At 51.3% G+C, this 20,125-nt stretch overlaps 1 protein-coding gene and 1 long non-coding RNA gene across 11 annotated transcripts in view; both read left to right on the top strand.

Annotated features, from left to right (window-relative positions):
• Positions 1–20,125, top strand: part of RANBP3 (RAN binding protein 3) — a 52,844-nt gene that overhangs the window by 681 nt on the left and 32,038 nt on the right. For all 10 annotated transcript variants that reach the window (XM_039878474.1, XM_039878472.1, XM_039878480.1 and 7 more), the window contains one exon: positions 17,824–17,879. In XM_039878474.1, coding sequence (XP_039734408.1) covers positions 17,824–17,879 — 56 coding nt within the window. Of the gene's footprint in view, positions 1–17,823; positions 17,880–20,125 lie in introns of those variants that run through there.
• On the top strand, positions 976–10,313 carry LOC120615436 (uncharacterized). The gene is made up of 2 exons (XR_005656273.1): positions 976–9,284; positions 9,688–10,313. It is a non-coding gene; the product is annotated as an uncharacterized LOC120615436 (long non-coding RNA).

Here is a 20,125-nt window from a genome sequence, read left to right as displayed (position 1 = left end):
CCCCACCCCAAACTCGGCCCCCAGTTCCCGCCAGTTCCCCTGGATCCTTCGTGGTAGCCTGAGAGTCGCGCCTCGTCTCCCCCGCATTCAGGCTCGGCCTCGGGATGCGGGCCGCTGAAAGCCCTGGCTTCTCTTTGGCCCTTTTTTCCTGCACTCACAGAGAGAGACAGTCTGTCTGCCTCCCTCCTCTGTGGAGCGCTGACATCCCGCCTGAGCGTTTTCGACAAGGTTACAGTTACAAATCCCCCAGAGAAAGCGCTCCATAAGCCGATGTCTGCTTAAATGAACAGTGGTGTTATCGCTGTAGCTTCCGGACCTCCGAGGCCTATTTTTAGCTCCCTCCGTTTCTAGGTGCACAACTGCAGGCGCCCTACCTCCCTGCCTCGCCCCGACTCGCTGTACCATGCTCCGTGCTGTGAAACAGTCAGTGGCCTGAGGTTTCCATACTGAACTGCACGATGCACTAATGATAAGTGCTCACCCTGATGGAGCATTTGGGATGGTACCAAGTACTGGTCAAAATCTTAATCACCGTATATTATTTTGGGTAATAAATACTCCTCACAAAAGCTCCTTAAAACAGGTAGTGTAGCCCCCTGTTCTTGGAGAGGAAACTGAGTTAGAGCGATTAAGTGACTTGTCCAAGGCAGGTCATACGGCTAGTAAGGAGCAAGAATGTTAATCAACTAGGTCTGGCTTCAGAACCCCGTCCCCCCACCACCACCACCACACCATTTTATGCCCTATGTCTTTTATAAGATTAAGGAGCCCATAGAGAGTTGGACTTTCCATTTATAAGATTCATTTAAAGGCGGATGAGTGACTGGACAAATGGGAATATGACATACTTTATGTATTTACGTCTTTGGTCCATTCAGTTTCTTGCTTTCAAGACTCATATCCAGCTTCCCATTTGACAGCTCCATTTGGATGTCTAATAGGCTGACCAAACAAAATCCTTATCTTCCCCCCAAACCTTTCTGTCCCACAGCCTTTCCCGCATTGTAGTCAATGGCGAGTCCATCATTTGAGTCAGGCCAAAGCCTCGAAGTCACCCTTGACTCCTCTCTCTCATATGTCACGGCAGATCCTGTCCGTTCTATCTTAATATTTCCAGAGGGTGACCACTTCTCGCTACAAATACTGCCGCCCTTTGGGCTTCCTTTCTACCTTGAGCCATCTAACAACTGCTCAACCCACAAGCAGGAGTGGCCCCCTGATACTTCACTGTCCTCTCCCACCACTCTCTCCCCAACTCTGGCTTTCTCACTGTTTTCCCTTGAATGGTCCACATACTCCCTCTCTAATGCCCTTGGACTTGCTGGTTCCTCTGCCTGCATCAGTCTTCCCCCAGATATCCCCCTGGCCTACTCCTTCACCTCCTTCAGTTTCTCACTCCAATATCACTTTATTATTGAGGCTTTCTCTGACCACCTGTATAAATGATATCCACATTCCCTTTTCCCTTCGCCCTGCTTTTTCACCATCTGGCATGCTAGGTGGACTTGTTTTACCTTTCCATTAAAATATAAGCTCCATACGGGCAAGACATGCCATCTGTCATGATCACTGATGGATTCCTTATATCTAGAACAGTGCCTGGCACAGAGTAGGTATCCAAGAGACGTTTGTCGAATGAATGAATGAATTCATTAGTGAGGTACTTCATTGTGAGATATACCTTTGAGCATAAAGGGAAAATTACAGATTCCTATTTTCTGAAGATACCATTTCTAACATATATGACCATTTTTAGCACATACACTGACACTTGAGGGATCGATTGTAAATGGCATAGTTGAACGAGTAAGTATAAAATAGAAAATGGAATGTTTCATACTGAAAGTTTTTGCCTGATAAATGCCACACTCACCTAGTACTTTGCTTCTGACACTAGTTCTGGCATACATGTCCTCGGGAAATAAGCTCTCAGTGGCTTTTTATTCCTCACATATCCCTGCCATCCTTTAAGTGGTCATTATGTGTTTCTCAACTCCGTTTCTGGATTTGGCTTGGATGTTCACTTTCTTATCCACTGCATAAACTAAGACTTCTTTGCCTGCGCATGTTGAAGTCTCTACTGCCCCATCTGTGTTCTTTCTCTCTTGCTATTTAAGCTCTAGACAGTCTCTTGGCTTCTGTCTTTCCAGACTAGGACCCTAAGCTGGTCCATCCCCATACCCCCTATCTCTCTTCTACAGGCCATTGCCACCTCTGTGTGAGTCTGAGGCAGTGGCCAGCTACCTGGGCTGGGCATCAGGATCACTGGAGGAGCTTTCTTAAAACTACCAGTGTTCGGTCCCCACACCCCAGCCATTTCATCTGTGAGGCATCGGGTGGGCCCCGGGCATCTGTACAGCTAGAAAGCAGCACAGGTGTCCCTGATACGCATCCAGGCTTGACAACCACTGGTTCTAGTGGGACAGGTTAGGAGTGCTGTGCTTGTGCACAGAAAAGCATTTCCAGTGGTGTATCGGTAGGGCATCTTGTTGGCCCTCTGCGATGGTGAGCACTTCAGGGAAGGTGACTGCAACTCCCACAGCCCTTCCTTGGTGGTCCTGTAGTCCGTGGCTTTTCAGGTCCAGTCGGAATGCTTCTCTGGAGTGCGTGTGTGTGTTTTACACTTGTGTTTCTTGGGATATTCTCTTCTGCTTGACGCTTTGCTATTAATACATCCCAAATTCATGAATCCTGTCTCTGGAGTTATTCTGCCTTGTAGACCGACATCAGGATTTAAAGGCAGTGTTTTGACCTTGATAAAGGTAAAGAAGATGCCAGTAGTACACAGTCTCCTCTGCACCCCACCCGGGGGGCGTTACAACTAAAAACATCTTTGGACATCGCGAAATGTCCCGGGGCAGGGGGTGAGGAGAACCACCCAGCATTGTGATCCACCGATATAAAGTGATTGTGGGACACAGGCTTTGCCTTAGAAACTGGATTTCTGTTACGTCTCTGCCTTGTACTCTCCGAGTGACTTTGGGAAAATTCTTAATCCTTTTGAACCTCAGTTTTCTCACCAGTAAAATAGGAAGAATGATGATAATATCTAATTCGTGGTTGCTGTGAGCTTTGGATGAATTAATGCATATAGGTTATTAGCACCTGTCTCCACACACATTAATGAACAGTAAGTGGTATCTGTTCTCACCACAGTGGACTCACGTTGTAGACACATGTAGCTTAAGTGTTCAGCAGAGAAAGAGTTGAGAAAAGAGTCTGAATAGCATGGGTGAATCTACCCCACCGCATGAGATGGCCCTGGGGTGAGCCCGTGATGGGAGGCTGGCGGGAGCTGGGCTAGTAGTCCTCCCTAGTTTTCTGTCCTGCCTTTCAGTGTGCAGTCATCTGGCCCTGGGTTCTTAGCCTCAGCACTGTAGACATCTGGAACCAGATCATTCTTTGTCGTGGGGCTGCCCTGTGCATTGTAGGATGTTGATCAGCTTCCCTGGTCCCAACCCACTGCATGCCAATAGCACCCTCCCCACTCCCCCAGTTATGACAACCAGGAATGTGTGCAGACATTGCCCAGTGTCTGGAGAGGCAGGAGGACACAGTTGCCCCAGTTGAGAACCACTGATGTAGCCTGACCAAGTGTCAGGGATTTTCAAGGATGGTTCGGATTTTCACAGTTTTCACCTTGTTGACAAATCTAATCCCTGAGAGGATGAGTTGCAGCTGAATTGTTATTGAGGAGCCAGAACTCAGTTGGAATCCTCAGTTCACTCGATTCTCACCACTCCATTTCCCTACCCTAAACTTAATTTTTAGGATAAGCGAGAAACAACCGTTTTAAAACTTTTCATGATGTTATGATAAACATTAACTCTGGGATTTGTCCTGAGATCAGAGCGTGTATATGTGACGCTCACGTCTATAGCAGATGAGGCCTGGTAGTAGCTGAGAGGTGTCATGCTACCTCAGAGGCTGCAAAATCTTTCTACACTTTGAAGAAATTTTCAGTTTTGCCCAGGACCTTGTATATAGATGGAAAAGCTTGTAGTTCTGCAAATTTAAAACTTTTCAATCACATCTTCAGCCTGCCTCTCAGTTAACTGGAAAATGGAATTACCCCAGCGGTCCTATCGCCCTCACACACTCATCGGGTGTTAGGGCTAGTCAGGATCTGGTGTGCACCTAGAGTGGAGTTGGAGTGCTTGGAGGCGGTAGGAATTAGATGAGGTTAGAATGGCGATTGGAGGAGGGACAGTGTTTGGGGTAGGCAAAGGGGGCGTTTTAAGTGCCAGCTGAATTCAGGCCTAGTAAGTGAATTCAGGCAGAGAGTAGTCTAGGGTAGTGTGGGAGATGAGGGCCGTTCCAGGATCAGTGGGATTCATTCCAGTGCCCTGAGGAGGGTCTTTCTCATATACACGAGAAAGACAGATGGCAGAGGTAGCTGGTATTGAACTTGGCCGAGCCTCGGTAGCTCTCCATGGTACTTTGAAGCAGTCAAGAGGCAGAAGGGTTTGCATCATTATCTATTCAGGACCTGGTGGTAGTGTAGGCAGCAAGCAGCAGGGTTCTTTGTTTTATTTGAACAGGATTTATTTTTGCCACCTCTGCTCAGTAACCTCCCTGTGGTCCAATGGAGTCCTGTTCGGTGTGACTGTGCATTCCTACTTCGTAGCACCGGGCCTCAGAACACAGCCCTGCGTGTGCACAGTTTGCTTGGTCGTCTTGGCACTTGCTGCTGTCGCATAGCACTCACTGTGAATGTTAACCCAGGTTGCGTGTCACACTTGTTTGGGGAGGTGTGGAGGAAAACAGAAACTGATGCCTGGGCTGCACCATCAGATTGTTGCAGGAGCTCCAGGGGGATCTGTAGTTTTTAAAAGCCCCACATATGTTTTACGACATGAAGCCAGAGTCGAAAGCCATAGGCGGAAGTTGCGAAATTACTTCAGGGGCAAGCAGACGTGTTTAATTTGGCCCATTTAGGTTTTTCTTTGTTTTTAATTAGGAGCCAAAACTTAAGAATTCTGTGGTTTCTGGGGAAAAAATAATCCTGGTTTCTGATTTCTCTTGAAAAATGGAAGCCAGCCTCGGCCTGCGTTCCTGCACAGTATGATTCGCCAGGACTGAGGGCAGCTGCTGCCCTTGAGATAGACTGTGTGCCCTCCCAGACACCACAGTCTCCGCTGAGTGGTTTGGGGCCGGGCCCACTTCCTCCTTTTCCAGTGCCTGCCTGACCCGGGTTGGCATTTGGGTTTCCACTCGGTCGTACCCCTCTTAGACGCAGCATTCTTCCCACTCTGCTTTTCTCCAGAGAACCTGAGCAGAAACCTCCTGACGGTCCACAGTTGATTCAGGACGCAGTGTCCTCGAGTGCTAGTACTCGGAGAGCAGCATGTGGCAGTGGTTCTCCAAGATGATCCAGGGGCCCCTGGGAGTCCCCCAGACCCGTTCAAGGGGACTGCAATTCAAATCTATTTTCATGACAATACAGAGACATCATTTGCCCTTTTCACTCTCATTCTCTCATGAATGGACAGTGGAGTTTTTTCCCAGAGGTTATAGTAGCGACGGATGGAATGCACAAGCAAATAGAATCTAGCTGTTTTCTGTTAGGCCAGACATTAGACTGAGTTGTCAGAATGTCAACTAATGCCCCTTTTCTCACTAGTTTTTTATTTTTTCAAAAATTGTTATTTTTTCATAAAAAAAAGTATTCAGATAAACCTTTACTGACTTATTATCCTAAATAAATTAATACTTTGACATTTTTAATGTGGTGAGTATCAGTAGCTATACCCACATTTACAAAAGCTGTTGAGGATCCTCAGTAGTTTACAGGTATGGAAAGGGGTCCCGAGACCAAAAGTTTGAGAACTGCTGGCGCATGATAGTGGAGCCCCAGTGAGAAGGGCCTGAGTGGTGCCTGTTGGGAGATCCGCATGGGTTTCTCCCCTGTCTCTCCTGCCCCGGGGGAATTTTAAACTGGGACCGAACAGCAGGCTCAGGCAGATCACTTGTGGCACAGTCGAAGCGCCTGGATTGACTGTCCTCTGTGTCTTGCTTCTGCCACTCACTTGCGCAGGACCTTGGGCAAGTTGTTCGACTTCAGTTCCTGCATCTGTGGAGTGGGAATGATGCTAATCAAGTTCAAAGGTCATTGTGCGGGAACGTGGGTCATTGAGCCACTCGCCTGTGTGGGTACATGTCAGTTATAACTGGCTGTTGCTCCTCTGAGTAGATGCCTGGGTAGAGAAAAAGCTTCTTTGAGGTTAGAGCTGTGTCTCTGCACCTCAGCATCATGGAGAGTGGGGCCAGTGGGGGCCACTCCGTGCGTCATAGGGTGTTCAGCAGGATTCTTGACTTCAACCCACGTGATGCCAGTGGCACCCACCTACCCCCAGTCATGACGAGGAAAAATGTCTCTAGACATTATCAGATGTCCCTTTGGGGGCAGACTCACCCCCATTCGAGACCTTTCCCAGGTTAGGGGATTTCACTGACCCCCCTAAGAGACTCTGATCTATTAAAGTCCTAGTCCAGCACATATTTATGTTCACACACTCAGTGGGGGTGGGGGTAGGTACCTCACCCTGGTTCATACTGTCTGGCGCCTCGGTACGTGTGCTGGTGTGTAATGGGAATTAAGGGACTTAACTCAGTCTTTCTCTAAATAATTGATGCAGGGTTTCTCAACCTCGGCACAGTTGACTTTTGGGATTGGGTCATTCTTTGTGACTGGGGGACCGTCCTGTGATCCATGGGATGTCGAATAGCATCCCTGGTCTCCACTTGCTGGATGGCATTAGCAGTTCCTTCCCATCATGATAACCAAAAATGTCTCCAGGCATTGTCCATTGTCCCCAGGAAGGACAGAGTCACCACTAGTGAGAACTCCTGGGTTATAAGAGTAAGTAAAACTATCCAGGAATAAATTATTTGCCAACTAGAGTTTAGGGCTCACCTTCCCAACCATTTTCCATTGTGGCCTTTGGCAGCTAAGTAGGCGTCGTGGACCTCGCTACCCTGTTAACAAAGAGGAACCATTTTTTCCATGACCTTTCAGATCAAAGTAAGGACCTGACAGGATGTCAGAGCTGGAAAGGGCCTTCATAGATGCTCTGGGTCCAGGCCGTTCCTATCAGGGGCTGAAGCCTAAGGTGTGTGAGCAGAGAGAGCTGGCCGGTGCCAGTGTGCCGCCCTCCAGCCACTGAGTCGAAGAGCCCATGGTCATCCTTTCCAATGGACCAGTACCGTCACCTTAATAGGCACTTGTCCTCCCCAAAATTGCCCCACGTGGGGCACTACATTTGCTCTCACTATCAGAGGAAAATAAGAACTTGCAGAGAAGGTGGTAGTTACTCCATGCACATGTTTAGAAGGTAAGACTTGCTTCGGCGGTGAGTTTAAAATGCCTTGGCTAAGTTAACCTCCCCCAGGTTCGCCACACAGAAACTTGGGGCTTTTGGGACCCAGATTAATGCCTGTGTCGCAGTAGCAGCAGCGCGGGAGTGAGGAAAACAGTTCTTGAGAATCTGGCTTTCTGGGGGGGTGAGAGTGAGAAAACAGGCTCCCCTCTGCTCAGAGAAAGGCTGTTGTGCAGCACTGGGGGCAGTGGCGTCTGGGGGTCTAAGAGTGTGGGGCCTGGGTGAGTTGTCATCACTGCCATTGAGAGCAGGGGCACCCTGACAGGTCTCCTTGTCAGAGGAGCAAGAGTTCTTTCAGCTGCCAGCATCTGCCACTGAGAGAGCAAGACATGCCTTCACAGCCTCGTTACAGTCATCCCGGTCCCCACACCTAAGGGACCAGTAGGCTCTGTCTCCAAAATACTCAACCATCCACTGTGCCCCGTCTCCAAGGCCACAAGACTAGCCTGAGTCGCCATTGCCACTGCCACTTCTCACCTGGACGATTCCTAGAGGCTCCTCACTGGTCCCTTGCATCTACTCCTGCATCCCTGCGATCTGTTCTTAGCGCTCCCAGGATGATCTTGCCAGCATTTTATTACAGGACTTTTCTAACATACAAAAAGGGGAAGAATTTCATCCACACTACTGCCAGGACGGGTCTTTTAAAAATATAAACCAGATGGTGTCACTTGCCTGCTTGGACTCCTCCACCGGCCTCCCTTTAGACTGGAGAAACCCAGACTCTTCACCACCCGCACCCGCACCCCCCAGCTCCCACCTTTCCCTGTGTGAACTCTCAGCTGTGCTGGCCTCCAGGTCCTTTCTGCCCTCAGGACTTGCATGCTTGGGGTTCCCTCTGCCCAGGATGTGCAGCCTGCATCCAGCTCACTCCTTTACATCTGAGTTTCAGATGATACCTCAGAGGCCCCACCCACCTGCTCACCCTACGGTCCCCTTTACCCACTCGCTCTTTCCCACCCCTTGCTTTGCTTTATCTTCCTTACAGCCCCTATCTCCAGAATTATCTCTCATGACTCAGTGCTTGATCGTTTTCTTTTCCCGCTGGAGAGCTGTGACCTCTTTTGCCTTTCATCTTGTCTGCAGTGCTGAGGTTGGTGCCTGGCACATAGCAGGTGCTCAGTAAATCATGCTGCTGGGAACAAGGCTTGGCCAGTTGACTCTCCAACAGGTCTCGCCTCAGAAGGGCTCAGAAGGGCTCGAGGGATTCTGAGCTACTGAGCATTTGAGGTGTCCTGGCACCCAGGGAGCTGTTGGAAGGCGCCAAACGCTCATTCAGACGTCAGGCATTTATCATGGTTGGAGGTCTGGGAGCTGGGGACACGCCTCGAATCCAAGACCTAGGCTTTAAGGTGGCATCAAAGTATTTGCAGTCTTCTCCATATAATAATGCCAGTGAGGAATTCATATTGCATGCCAGCCGCTTCCCAACCACTTTATATGCACCGTTTCGTTCAGTCCTTCCTGCAACTGCCTGGGCTGTAGGTACCATACCTGTTGGGCAAATGAGGACAGTGTACAGAGAAAGTTAACTTGCCCAAGTGATTGAGACTGATTTGAATGCACACAAAAACTAGAGCCTGCATTCCCAAATTTCATCAGTTTATGGGCTGCAGCCTCAGCAGAAGTTCTGTAGTTTTTAGATTTCCTTCCTGTGAGGGGATTTCCGTTGTCTCTACGGGAACTTTTATCCGATCTTCAGCCACTTCGACCTCACCTCAGCTGTGCTGGGAGCCATGCCATCTAGTGGCAGAATAGAAAAGTGCTGTCAAAGCTGGATCCCTGAATTTCTCAGTAGTCTTAGGTCGAGTTCCTGATTTTGTGTCATTTATTTAATAGGTTTATGGGGTTTCTCTTGGATTCAAGGCACAGAGGTGCCCAGAGTGCAGGGTCTTCCGCCAGCAGGTTGGTCTGGGGGGAGGGGCAGGGGTGGACGGTTTGGCTGCAGGACCGATCAGTAGAAGTGAAGAAGGCACACTGACTTGGCCCAGGGGAGTCAGTGGCGACTTGAGGCGCCCGACTCGGAAAGTCAGGCTTCGGGTTCTGGTCCCACCTCTCCACTTTCCAGCTTTGTGACTTTAGGCAAAGCACCCGTCTGTCCAAGGCCTTTCGATTTTGTTTCATGATTTGCAAATTAGGGATGATAAATAATATCTGTGCCATGGGGGTTGTGATGACATTAAATGAGACTGGGTGTGTGGGGCACCTGCCACCGGGTCCAGTAAAGGCCGTTCAGCAGACGTGCGTTGTTGGAAGGCTAGGGGTCCGGCAGTAAGATGAAAGCACTGAAATTTGCCTTGGCTTTCAGTAGGTGAAGGTAACGGCAGGATGAAGAGCATTCCAGAAAGAAGTGCATAAAAGATAGCGTCATCTCCCCAAACTGTGCCCCCCCGTGATGTCCGTGAGACCAGTTGAGAGTTGCCCGAGGAGAAATGTACTTGAACACCAAAAAAGAATTCAGGGGCGTGCCAGCCTCCACTGGGTGGGCTGAGCGGCCACTGAGTATGCGGCACTCGAACATCGAGAGGCGTCGCCTAGCAACAGCATGGCTGAGGTCAGTGTCATTCTTCACCAAAGAATGAGTTTGGGAACAGAGTTGACACATTAGTGACAAATTCACCCTTATGTTGCTGCACAGAACTGTTTATAATAATTCCTGAGAAAAGAAATGACTTGAAGGGCTGAGATGGTGTCGAAGGATTAAAGCAGTTGCCACGTATTAATGCTGTTATTTGTGTTGGCAAGATGCTTTCCGTGTTTTTTGCACAGATAAGAAGATTAAGACACATAACCCCAGGATTAAAGCTCGTTTTATACCAGTAGTTTGCTGACATTCTAGAAATTCTAAGTGGCTTTCCAGAAAAGGGGTGTTTCCTGGCAGGGGTTCGAGTCATTATTTAGGAGGCGAATAAACAGAACAAGAAAGATAGTCCAGATTCCCTTGTCTGTGTGTTTTTCTGGGTCTGCATATTTTTCTTTTATTTATTTTAACGGAGATCCTCAGAGACAAAGGTTGGAGGCAGCCACAGGAGGGTGCCAAAGCTTGTCACAGGCCAGGCCTGCCTTTGGTCTTGGTGTGTGTTGCTCCCTCCAGGTGAAGAAGGGGAGTTTGCGTGAAAGGGGGGAGTGGAGCGGGTCTGGAGTCCACTGGTGCCACCTTGACCTTCCATTTCCCCTGGTGCACCTTGCACTCTGCTGCCTCAGCTTAGATTCTGAGTGTGTGATCAAAACGTTATGTGATTGAACATTCGACAGGTGAAGGCAGCACTGTTTGTTTCACCGTCGAGTGTGCACCTCAGAGTGAGTCCAGATTCTTTCCTTGAGGATCTAGAGGATCAGCTTTTGGCTTAAGTGCATATTTGACCAAAGCAAATGGTCACATGACTTGTCAGAAGCCTCGGGGCCCATCCCGAAATCCTTCGCTTGCTCTGTAGTTTCGTTTGTACTCTTCCACAGATGTGTATCTAGACCGCTAACTGACGTTTGCTTTGTTCCTGATGTCGTTTCTCAAAAGAAAAGTGTGTCTCTTAGGTTCAAGGCCCACCCGAGCAGAAAAGATGGGAGGAAGCAAACTGGGGTCGTGACTTCTCCCTTTTGCACTTGGAGTGTGTAGAGAGCAGAGTAACTCAGGTACCTGGGCTTCAGAGTCAGGCCCACCTGGATTGGAGACCCAGCCCCACCTGAGATGTCCGTCTGAGTCTGCTTCCTGTTCTATGAAAACAGACATCCTGTTGACCTGCTCCCTAAGGTGGTTGCAAAGATTAGGACGATGTCAGAGCAGAGATGGTGCAGATAAAGTGCCGGGCACCTGCCTAGCCCATAAATACTGCAGGCTCTATGACTGCGCACGAAACCGACCTGGGGCTTTGGGGAAGCGCATTTGGGAATGTTCTTGCTGTGAATAACGTGGTAGAAGCTGGGAGAAGTCTAAAGACAATCCCAAACCTCTGTCATCCTGAAGTTGAGGAACACTCTTCTCCTCCAGGGCCACCTCGGGTCCAGCCAGCTCCCTGCTGTCCTTCCCTTGCTTGCAGCACGGGCTCCGCCTCCTTTCCTCACCCACCTTCTCCCTGAGGCCTCTTCTTCCTTCTTAGACTGGATTGGGGCAGGGTCCCTCTCCATCCCCCTTCCTTGCTACCTCTGAAATAGACTCACACCTCATTTTGCCTTAAGGGTTTTGCCACCAGTAAGTCTCTGAGGAGAAAAGACAGAAAACCCTCGAGCCCCGTGTCTGGCCTGCTGTACGGGTGGTACTGGGAAGCGCACTCTTTTCATTCCCTCAAGTGGGGCTGTTTCAAACTCCTCTTCTCCACCGTCCTTGCCCATATTGGAGGAGGCAGTTGAGGGGCCCTCTCCCTGACGACGGCGTGGCACTCCAAATGATGGGCATGCCGTCAGCGTGGGGCTTTTAGACCCTCCTGTGCTCGCACCCGAGCCAGTTGAGGCCTTTTCTAGGTCCCGGGGCCCCAGGTTGGTAGTTTCTGCTTAGAAGAAGGGACCGCCTCCTTGGAGACCACCCTCCCACTGAGAGACCTGCGCTTCCTCCGGGGAGAATGGTCTGTGTCTCGGGGGCCTTCTTTTGAGCCATCTTTGGCTCGTTACCTCAGGAAAAGAACTGCCTGAGTGCCATTGGTGCCGGCAACCTGGATCACTCAGGTATGAATGCACAGCCCTCAGACCCAGCCGAGGGAGGGGGTGCGCTCTACTCCTGTTGCCCCCGGCCAGAGCAATCTGTTTTCCCATCTGTCCTCAAGAGTCTGGAGTCCACTGGTGCCACCTTGACCTTCCAGTTCCCCCCAGTGCGCCTTGCACTCTGCTGCCTCATTCATATCTGTTCCTGGTCACCTGGTTAAATGCTGCTCATCTTGCCACTTAAGTCGCACTTCCTCCGAGAAGTTTGCCCCAGTTCACTCCTTTTCCGCGGGCTCTCCGGATCGAGTACCCCAGCTCTGTGCTCTGTGTCCCTTCCGTGCATCCGTTGTGTTGTAACATTCAACTAAAGCCTGATGTCGAGGCCTGGCAGGCAGGGGACAAGTCTCTGTGTCACCACCACGCCCTAGAAGCCAGTACCTTGCCTGGTCCTCAATGTGCACTTGGGTATATGGCATGGCTTAAAGGTGTGGTTGCCACGTGAATGTTATGATTGAGTATGAACGAAGCAACAGGTGCACCTGGGGGCATGGGTCCTGGGCTCAGCTGGCTGGACAGAGCACGTTGACAGTCACAGCCATGTCGGCAATGCCTCTGGGAGCAGGGCCCCTCAGCAGGGGTGATATGGCGTGTGTGCAGAGGGGACCCAGACTTCCAGCAGAGGTTTGACACGAGAGCAGATCTGCAGCTTTCCGCGCCCAGGCCTACCTGCCCGTGCTCATCACCAAGACTGCAAAGACCAGATCCAGGACACAGGCCTCGTCCTTGGGGATCACAGCCAGGCTGCCCTACTTTGTATCTGAACCTCAACAGTCCAGTGGATGGTGGCAGGGGACGGGAGGGGGCTGGCTCTGTGGGCCAGGACATCATCAGCTGCTCCTTCAGCTTCTGGCCAGTGTCTTACCCCACCCCCGCCACACGCATAGTTTGCACAGAGGGGCAGGAGAGCTGAGGAAGCTGGGACTTTTCCCAGCTAGGGTGTGTGATTGTCATCTGGCGTCACAGTTGGGTTTGGGCTGGGTGCTGTCCAGAGTGTGGGAATGAGGAGGGTTTGGATCGAGCAGTAGCCTTCTTGGATTTGGCATGTAGCACCTTGGAAAGCAGTGGTGAGGCCAGGCCAGAGCACTTGATGTGTCCCAGACAGTGCCACTGGGGGGGGGGCTGTTGGAGGTGACTTGGGGGCTCTGAATCCCAGCCACTTCACACACCATTGTGGGCCACAGTTACCCACAGAACACAATTCTCAGGCCTCATCACAGGTATTCTGGAGAGGAGGGTTCCCTGGTCAAATGACTTGGGGAACGTTTGGTTAACAGGCCCCTTTACTGCTGGTTTCCTTAACCCTTCCCGTGCTGATGTGTGGCGCCAGTGCTCATGCAGACTGTTCTTTTACAAACTAGTTTGATCAGGGAGCATTTCACAGGACAAAAAAACACCTGATTGGCAGAATCTGGGTCAAAATAGTCTGCCTTTGATTAACATTCAGGCAAGTCACAGAAGCCTCGTTGCTTCTGTCCCGTTTGTTCCCCAAACTTGGGTTTCAGTTAGCTGAACAAATGCTGCTTATTCGATGACAACCAGAAGACCATCTGTGGCTACTCTGAGTGCGGGGCCGTCCTACTCGGAAGGGGGTGCGCGTGCTGTCATTTTGTAATACGAATGCTAATTTGCAGTTCAGGGAAGTCTGGCCCTGCTGAGCTGAGTAGAAGTGAGATGTGTGTGATTCTGGTGCTTTGTGTTTTCAGTAGAGAACTGACAAGTTCATTGTTGTGTTTTAGTGCAGCATTTGGGTTTGTCACGACCACCAAACCTGCCCTCTGCGGGGGTCCCAGTGGGACCCGAGGTGGGCCGCCAGAGCCCTTGCCTCCCCGGTCGTAGCCTTTGCAGTATAGGACATTTCATTCGCTCTGTAACTGCTCGTAGACACGTTCCATGTGTGGCTCAACACGTGAATGAACACAACAGGCCTCGCCCTTGCTAAGCTTGTCCCAGGTGTAGATGCTGCCAGCGAGCAGATAAACAGCCCCACGACGAGCATCTATGCAAACCCACCCATCCTTTAATTAGATGTCATACCCTAAAGTTTTCTGCCCCCAGCTTCCTGTTCTTATTTTTCCCATGATGCCTTGCACAGAATAAGGGCTTAATAAATATTTACGTACTTACACAGCAGCTGGCGTTACACGTGTGAAGAAGTACGGAGGGAGTTTAGTTCAAACATTTATTGGATGATTCTTACATGGTGCGCACTAGGGAACAGGCTGGCCTCGCTGGCAGGTAGCCTCAGTGTGACCCATGCAGGATATAAGCCGTAGCATGTTTTCGGAGCCTAGTTCAAACTGGGGGCTTCCTGAAGGAGAAGGTATGTATACATGAATAAGTGTCGATCACAGAACAAGATGAGAGTGTGTTCTAGGCAGAGGGACTAAACCAGGCAGGAGTCCAGAAGTGTGACAAGCATGGATGTGCAGGAGACAGCCATAGTAATGGTCAGGTGGGAAGTGGCCTGTTGGAAGGAGCTCTGACCCTAGGGGAGGACATCGCGGAGTTTTAAGCATGTGTTTCACACCAGTGGTTCTGGCTGCTCTGCAGAAGCCGGACTTAGGGGCTGAGAGTGAGGCAGAGAGAGAAGGAAGGTCTGAAGTATGGTGGTGGCAGGGGCGGGCCGAGGAACAGGAGCTGGAAGTTAATAAGGGCGGCTCTGCTCAGATCTCACCCTGCATTCCCGTTCCTCGGGTTGCTGCTCTCAGAGTTCAGACCCCCACGTCCCTTCCGTCGCCTCCCTCTGCCCCTAGCTGAGCAGTGTGCCCAGTTGTCATGCAGAATTGTTCTTCCTTCAGATAGGACCTTGCCCACCTCATGCCCGGACCCTGGCACGTGGTCCTGTCTTGTCCTGCCCCAGGGGCCCATAGGCAGCCCAGGCCTCCCACGGTTGCCTGAATTGATGCAGCCCCTCCTGTGTGCCTGCAGATCAGACAGCTCTTCCTCTACCATCCAAATGCTTCTCTCTCCGTCTTGTCCGTCCTGCCTAGCCTGGCAGTCATTTTCTCCAATGCCCTTCCGCTTGTTCATCCCTCCATCAAATATTTGTTGAATCCCTGCAGGGCACCAAGTACTGACCTCAGAGCACAAGCAGCGAGGGGAACCAGGCAGTCTGCCATCTCCTGGAGTTGATGTCTTGGTCAGGGAGACAGGCCGTAAACCCGTAAATACATAGCTTATCAGGAGAGAAAGCAGCTCTGCTACCCTGTGAGGCCAGTCCAAGGTTTCTCCTAGGGAGTATAGTATAGTGTGTGTCCAATGACGTCTGCAGCGGCGAGGCCCTGCCTCTCAGACTGGAGGCTGTGGGAGACAACAGAAATTGAGTTCAGAGTGCCTTAAGCAAAAATCAGCATCTCGTCTGCACCCGTGCCACCCTGAACAAGCCCGATTCCCTCTGATCTCGGAAGCTAAGCAGGGTCGTGCCTGGTTAGTACTTGGATGGGAGACCACCTAGGGTACTGTAGGTGTTTAAAAAAAAAAAAATCAGCATCTCTTGCCTTATCTGAAAAGTCTTGGGGGTGGGGTTAGCTTAGGGCCTGCCAGACCCGGGGCCTCCAGCAGTGTCTCCAGCCCTGCTTCCCTCTAGATTTGGGCGGACTCTAGTCCAGGGTCCCTTGTGATGACACATGGCTGCTGGCAGCCCCAGGGTCACCTCCCACCAGCTCAGCTGCCCCATCAGAGAGAGAGCTCGCCTTCCCCAGTAGCTTCAGCAGAAGTCCTGGGCCCAAGATTCACTCACGGTCACTGGCCTCGCCTTACTCACATGCCACAGTGTCCCCTGGGGTTGGGGGTACGTAGTACTGTCCACCTCAGGCCGGAGCCAGGGCTAGACTCCATCTGAACCATGGAGGTGGGGGTGGGCTTGCCAAAACTCTGGCTCCTTCCGTGCACCTCAGCACCTGGCAGCTGGCCAGGAGTCAGCGCGGAGGTGAGGCTCGGGCCTGGACCCGCAGCCCCAGTGCTGGGCTCATGGAGTAAAGGGCCAGGCCAGAAGGTCTCGAGGTGCCCTGTGGCAGACATGGGTGGAGAAGCTGCTGCTGTCCCGAGTCTCTCCCGCGTTCCTCGGCTGTCCTTTATTCCCTGGCTTAGGCTCGTTCCTTCACTCGCTCACTCACTCCCTCACCCACCCTGGTTTGTCGGGCAGCAGTCACGCAGCTGCTTGGAGATGGCGGCTGCAGGAAGCAGGGCGGCCTCGCCGGCAGCCTTTCTGCTCTTCCGTCAGCCCTTCAGTCGTGCACGTCATTCACTGTGTTCGCCGCACGTGGTGAGGGCCATGGTGGTGAGCCTGGCCGGCTGTGGTGCGGCGCAGGGGATGGGCGCTGTCAGTGGGCCACTTGCATCACAGTCAGGACTGGCGACTGTCCTGCTTCTCCGAAGAGCGGGAGTTTTGGGGGGGTGGGTAGTGGGATAGGGTCCGTTGTTCACCTCAGTCTTGTCCCTTTTCTCCCTCAAACCTCATCTCCACCCCATCTTTATTATGGGTAATTACTGTTGCCTCCTAACCCGTCTCCCCGCATGGCCCCCGTCCACAAGCTAATGTATTTTTAAACCTAAACCAAGCACCGCGCTCCCCCTGCCCCTTTCACAGCTCGTCCCAAGTCCTCCACATGGCGACCATCACACGCAGGCTTCGTGCCTTCACTCCTGCCGCTCTCCCCGCGGGCTCTTGAGACTCAGCACAGTCACGCATTCTCAGGGACGTTTCCCTGACACCCAGAGCCGCTCCCCACCTGAGCCGTGAACTGTGCTCCCGCCCAGCGTAGCAGTCCTGCTGGGGCAGCACTGTGCGAGGCAGCTTCCTGGTTGATCATCCCCCAGTGAGTGGGTGCCCCCCGAATTCATGACTCCCCTGGCTTCCCATTCACTTTCTGCCCTTGAAGGCTGAAGGCGACCTCGCACACACCCCACAGGGCTCACGTGTGCGCCAAGAGCCGCCGTGCCCAGGCCCAGGGCAGTGCGGACCTCCCCGTGCGTCAGGGCGGCCCGCACCCAGAGTCTTCTGGCTGGCGGCAGGGGCCCCCCCGGGCTGCCCCTGGTTAGGAGACAGATGGTGTTGCCCACTAACAACAGGGGCATTGCCCTGGTCCCGTCACATGACAGGACATCCCAGTTTCTTCAGCAGCAGCAGCCATGCAAGATGAACTCTCAGACTTTGGCAGCTCCAGAAGTTCTTTTTTCATTCACAGAGCTCACTAGCGGCGGTGGGGAGTGTTGGGCTCACTCATCCAGGGTGAGCTCTCCAAAGAGCATGAGCTGTGTGGCCAGAGGTTGCAAGCTGGTGGCCCTCTGGCCTCAAGTGGCCTGCAGATTTGAAAAAGATAAAAAGCCTAAACTGGTCTCCAACATTTGAAATTGGAGAGATGCCACATAAAGATCTGACTTCTCTGTGCCGAGTTTCTACAAAGCCACAGTTAGTGGGCACTGAATAGCAGCCACCTCGGATGCCCTCCCCACCACTCTCCCTTGATCAGTGACATGGCCTGTTCTAAGTGAATCTTGAAGCCTTTTTATTGATGCGTAAATGCACACAGAAGAGCACACGTACCCAACTGTTGCGTGTCGCATTGTCACAAACTGAACACCTCACGCCTCCACGTCATGAAACTGTTTTGTGAGCACTTTGATATTCGTTGGAGTTACTATTTTCATATTGGGTTTGTTTTTTGTTTTTAACTTATTACAAACAAATATAGCTTTGTTTACTGCATGAATGTAGTGTTGGGGGAAAAAACACCAATTTTTCTTTTTGCAGAAAAGCCTGCCATTGCTCCACCTGTCTTTGTGTTTCAGAAGGATAAAGGACAAAAGGTAAGGGGCCCGTGCGTTCTCTCGTCACATTCGTTTTCTCCCTGGGGTCTCCCCGGGTCACATGGCCAAGGATGCGTCTGCCCTTTAAGCCTTACGTTGAGCTTGGAGGAAAAAGGGCCGATGGCTTCCGGTTCCCGTGGTGAGAGGTTGAGATGGGTGTGTATGGAAAAGGCTCAGAGACCCTGCTTTAAAAACCGGTGGTAGAAAGCTTCCTTCTGATTGCCGATGATTCTATCTAGCAATGCTGCTGTACCTTGGGAAAACTGGTAGGACAGAAGAGTGCGAGAGAAAAGGGAGGAGGGAGAGGAGGGGAGGAGGAGGGACAGGGAGAGAGGAGAGGAAAGTGAACAGTGGTGGTTGGGGTGGGGGACAGCACCTTTAATGAAAGATTTTAGGGGAATTTTGGGGGGCCCCAACCAACTGGGCACAAATGCGTTTAGAGTAATTATTAGTTGGCTTGCGTCGCGTCTTTGCTGGTCGCTTCCCCCTTTTGGATTTGAGATATCCCGATCACACTCTCGTTGGAAATATCTTGCCTGCTGCACAGCGGTGAGCTGGCAGCCTGTCAGATGCCTGACTGGTGCCACAGCAGCTTTTCGACGTCGCGTGTTGTTTATCTTAAAGTCGCTGGTTCTGAACCCCTCTCCAACAAGGCAAGGTGGAAGGCTGGGGTCGTGTCCAAAGGCAGTTGATGTTCTGTGGCGACGCCTCCCAAGCTTGAGTGGGACTCACTCTATTATGTGGTTCCTTCCAACCCGTGCCCCAGGACAGCAGGTGTAATTTAATGCCCACGGCAAGATTTCAGAGTGACGAAGTGCTGCCGGTAGGTGTGCTGTGCAGTCCATTTGCAATCATGTTGATAAGAACAGCATTTGAGAGTCCGCTCAGGGCGGCCCCGCAGGCCAGGTACTCTGGTGGGTCCTCGGGCCCCCTGCAGGGTGGCCTGCTCAGAGGTTGGGGGCTGCGATTTGGGACTCTTGGCAGCCCAGTCACTGCTTCTGTGTGGCCCAGTTTTCCTGGGCAGCGCTCAAGTGCTGTGCCAGGAAGAGAGCATGCGAGTGGGGGGCGGAGGGGAGAAGCCGCTGCCCAGAAAATGCCACCCACACCCTCTCGCGGGGCGTCTTCTTGGTGGCAAGGCTCATTTATCAGGCTTGTTCGCCCATTAAACTTTCCCATCGTTAGCTCTTTGCTGGAGAAACAATCACAAAACCTGAGGAAATGTTCTTCTCATTTTGTTTTGGTTTTCCAGGTGGTATTTTTAAGATACCTCAGCCTCTGCTGTCTCCTCTCCCCAAGGCCCTGACACACACAGGCAGCCATCCCAATCCCTCCTTTGGAGGGTCAGTCGCTGTGAAGGGCTGATGCGTCTCCTCTAGCTTTTAGAAATGGCTGTATTTGATTTCTTTTAGATGTAAAAGTCATTTCTCTTCTCAGATTATTCGTTAAATCGAGATCATCTTTTGAACCACTTTAGTTTAAAGCAGGGGTGAGCGACCGAAGGCCCGCCACCACCGCCTGTTTTTGTAAATAAAGTTTTATTGATGCACAGCTACACCCATCCCTTTCGCTGTAGCCGAGGCCACCTGCAGGGTGTAACAGCAGAGTGAAGTCATTTGGCCGAGTCGGTATGGCCCACAGAGTCAAAAATAGTATCTGGCTTTTTACAGAAAAAGTTTGCCAACCCCAGATTTAAAAGGAGTAAAAGAAATTAATAATTATTTATGCCTGATGACGTTCAGACAAGCAGCAGGATGAAAAACTAAAATATAATATTCAGCTGAATTTCAAATGCTTTGAAAATGACTAACTCCTGTTTCAGTACTGTTTTCACAGTCGAGGTGGTTCCGTTTGTTTGCAGTCTGAGGGCTGACTTATGTGTGTGACGTTGATGCGAATTACGTGAACGGCGAGGTTTGGACCAGAAGAGTGGCTGGGAACGTGCAGGTGTGGTCCGTATCAAAATGCTGGCTCAGAGCCCACTCTAAGTCGGCTTCCAAAGATAACCGACCTCCAGCCCTTCGAAGTTCAGCTCTCCACCTCTGCCACACTCTGTCGTGAGATCACCGAAAAGGTGCGGGAAACCACACAACACAGCAGAAGCCGGAGGAGCCTTTGCGACTGTCCTTTAGGACCGCTTTCTGAGCTGTCAGGTGGATAGTGGCCAAATAGACATGGAATCTTTCTTTCTCTCTTGTTTATGACAGCTCAAGAGTGAGGAGGGAGTAAGCAGTAGCTCAGACAGCTCG

Source organism: Pteropus medius, unplaced genomic scaffold (assembly GCF_902729225.1).
Source record: "Pteropus medius unplaced genomic scaffold, Ma_sr-lr_union100, whole genome shotgun sequence".
Classification (NCBI taxonomy): Eukaryota; Metazoa; Chordata; class Mammalia; order Chiroptera; family Pteropodidae; genus Pteropus; species Pteropus medius.
The sequence above is the reverse complement of the archived record's forward strand: the minus strand, read 5'-3'. Positions and strand labels throughout refer to the sequence as shown.